The sequence below is a fragment of the Tarenaya hassleriana genome, unplaced genomic scaffold, assembly GCF_000463585.1.
Source record: "Tarenaya hassleriana unplaced genomic scaffold, ASM46358v1 Cleome631, whole genome shotgun sequence".
In the NCBI taxonomy this organism is placed as follows: Eukaryota; Viridiplantae; Streptophyta; class Magnoliopsida; order Brassicales; family Cleomaceae; genus Tarenaya; species Tarenaya hassleriana.
Genome location: NW_010968831.1, coordinates 1 through 774, shown reverse-complemented (window position 1 = coordinate 774; position 774 = coordinate 1). Strand labels below are relative to the sequence as shown.

Below are 774 nucleotides of genomic sequence, written 5' to 3'. Positions count from 1 at the left end.
GTAACGAAATACATATAACCTCCTCTAGCTGGACAGCTCATTGGTCCGCATACATCACTATGTATCAGATCCAATAACTCTATCGCTCTCTATCCTTTCCCTTTGAAAGGATGCTTTTCATCTTGCCCATCAAACAAGAATCGCAAGATTCAAGAGACTCAAAGTCAAATGAATCCAGAGTGGGAAACTTCTACGTACCGGTCGACTTCGTGGTATTGGACATGGACGAGGACTCGAGAGTGCCGATCATACTTGGTCGTCCATTCCTTAACACCGCAGATGCAGTTATCCACGTGAGAGCTGGCAGGCTAACAATGAAGATAGGCGATGAGACAGTGGAGTTCACGCTTGATCAGAACCTCAAGCAACCATCTGTCATGGAGTCTTCGTACTTCATTGACATGATCGAAGTTTTGACGGAAGAGGTATTTGGTCAATTTCAAGATCGCGATCCCCTGAAGATGATGCTCCTAAACCCTGAGAAAACTGACGAGGAGCACATATGGACCTTTAGCCGAATCCTGGATGCACCCGACATACCCCCGATGGATTTATCAAGGTCCCCGATTCAAGCTATTCTGTCCTCTGAGGGTGACACCAATCTTGAGATCGCTGTCACTAACCGAGCCCAAGAATCCAAAGAGACTCCAGTCATCACATCTTCTCCACTTAGTCCCGACTGGAGTCGAGAAGATGCACCCGAAGTGGAACTAAAGCCCTTACCACAAGGGCTTAGGTACGAATTTCTCGGTCCAGACCGAACTTACCCTGTGA

At 47.3% G+C, this 774-nt stretch overlaps 1 protein-coding gene across 1 annotated transcript in view; it reads left to right on the top strand.

Moving 5' to 3' along the window:
- The window catches only part of LOC104800023, a gene marked incomplete at its 3' end in the record, with an annotated part of 2,059 nt that extends 1,323 nt beyond the window's left edge, over window positions 1-736 (top strand). Inside the window, exon 3 of the mRNA XM_010522725.2 lies at window positions 179-736. Within this exon, the coding sequence (XP_010521027.1) occupies window positions 179-736 (558 nt within the window). The remainder of the gene's footprint in view (window positions 1-178) is intronic.
- Between the last annotated feature and the right edge of the window lie 38 nt (window positions 737-774).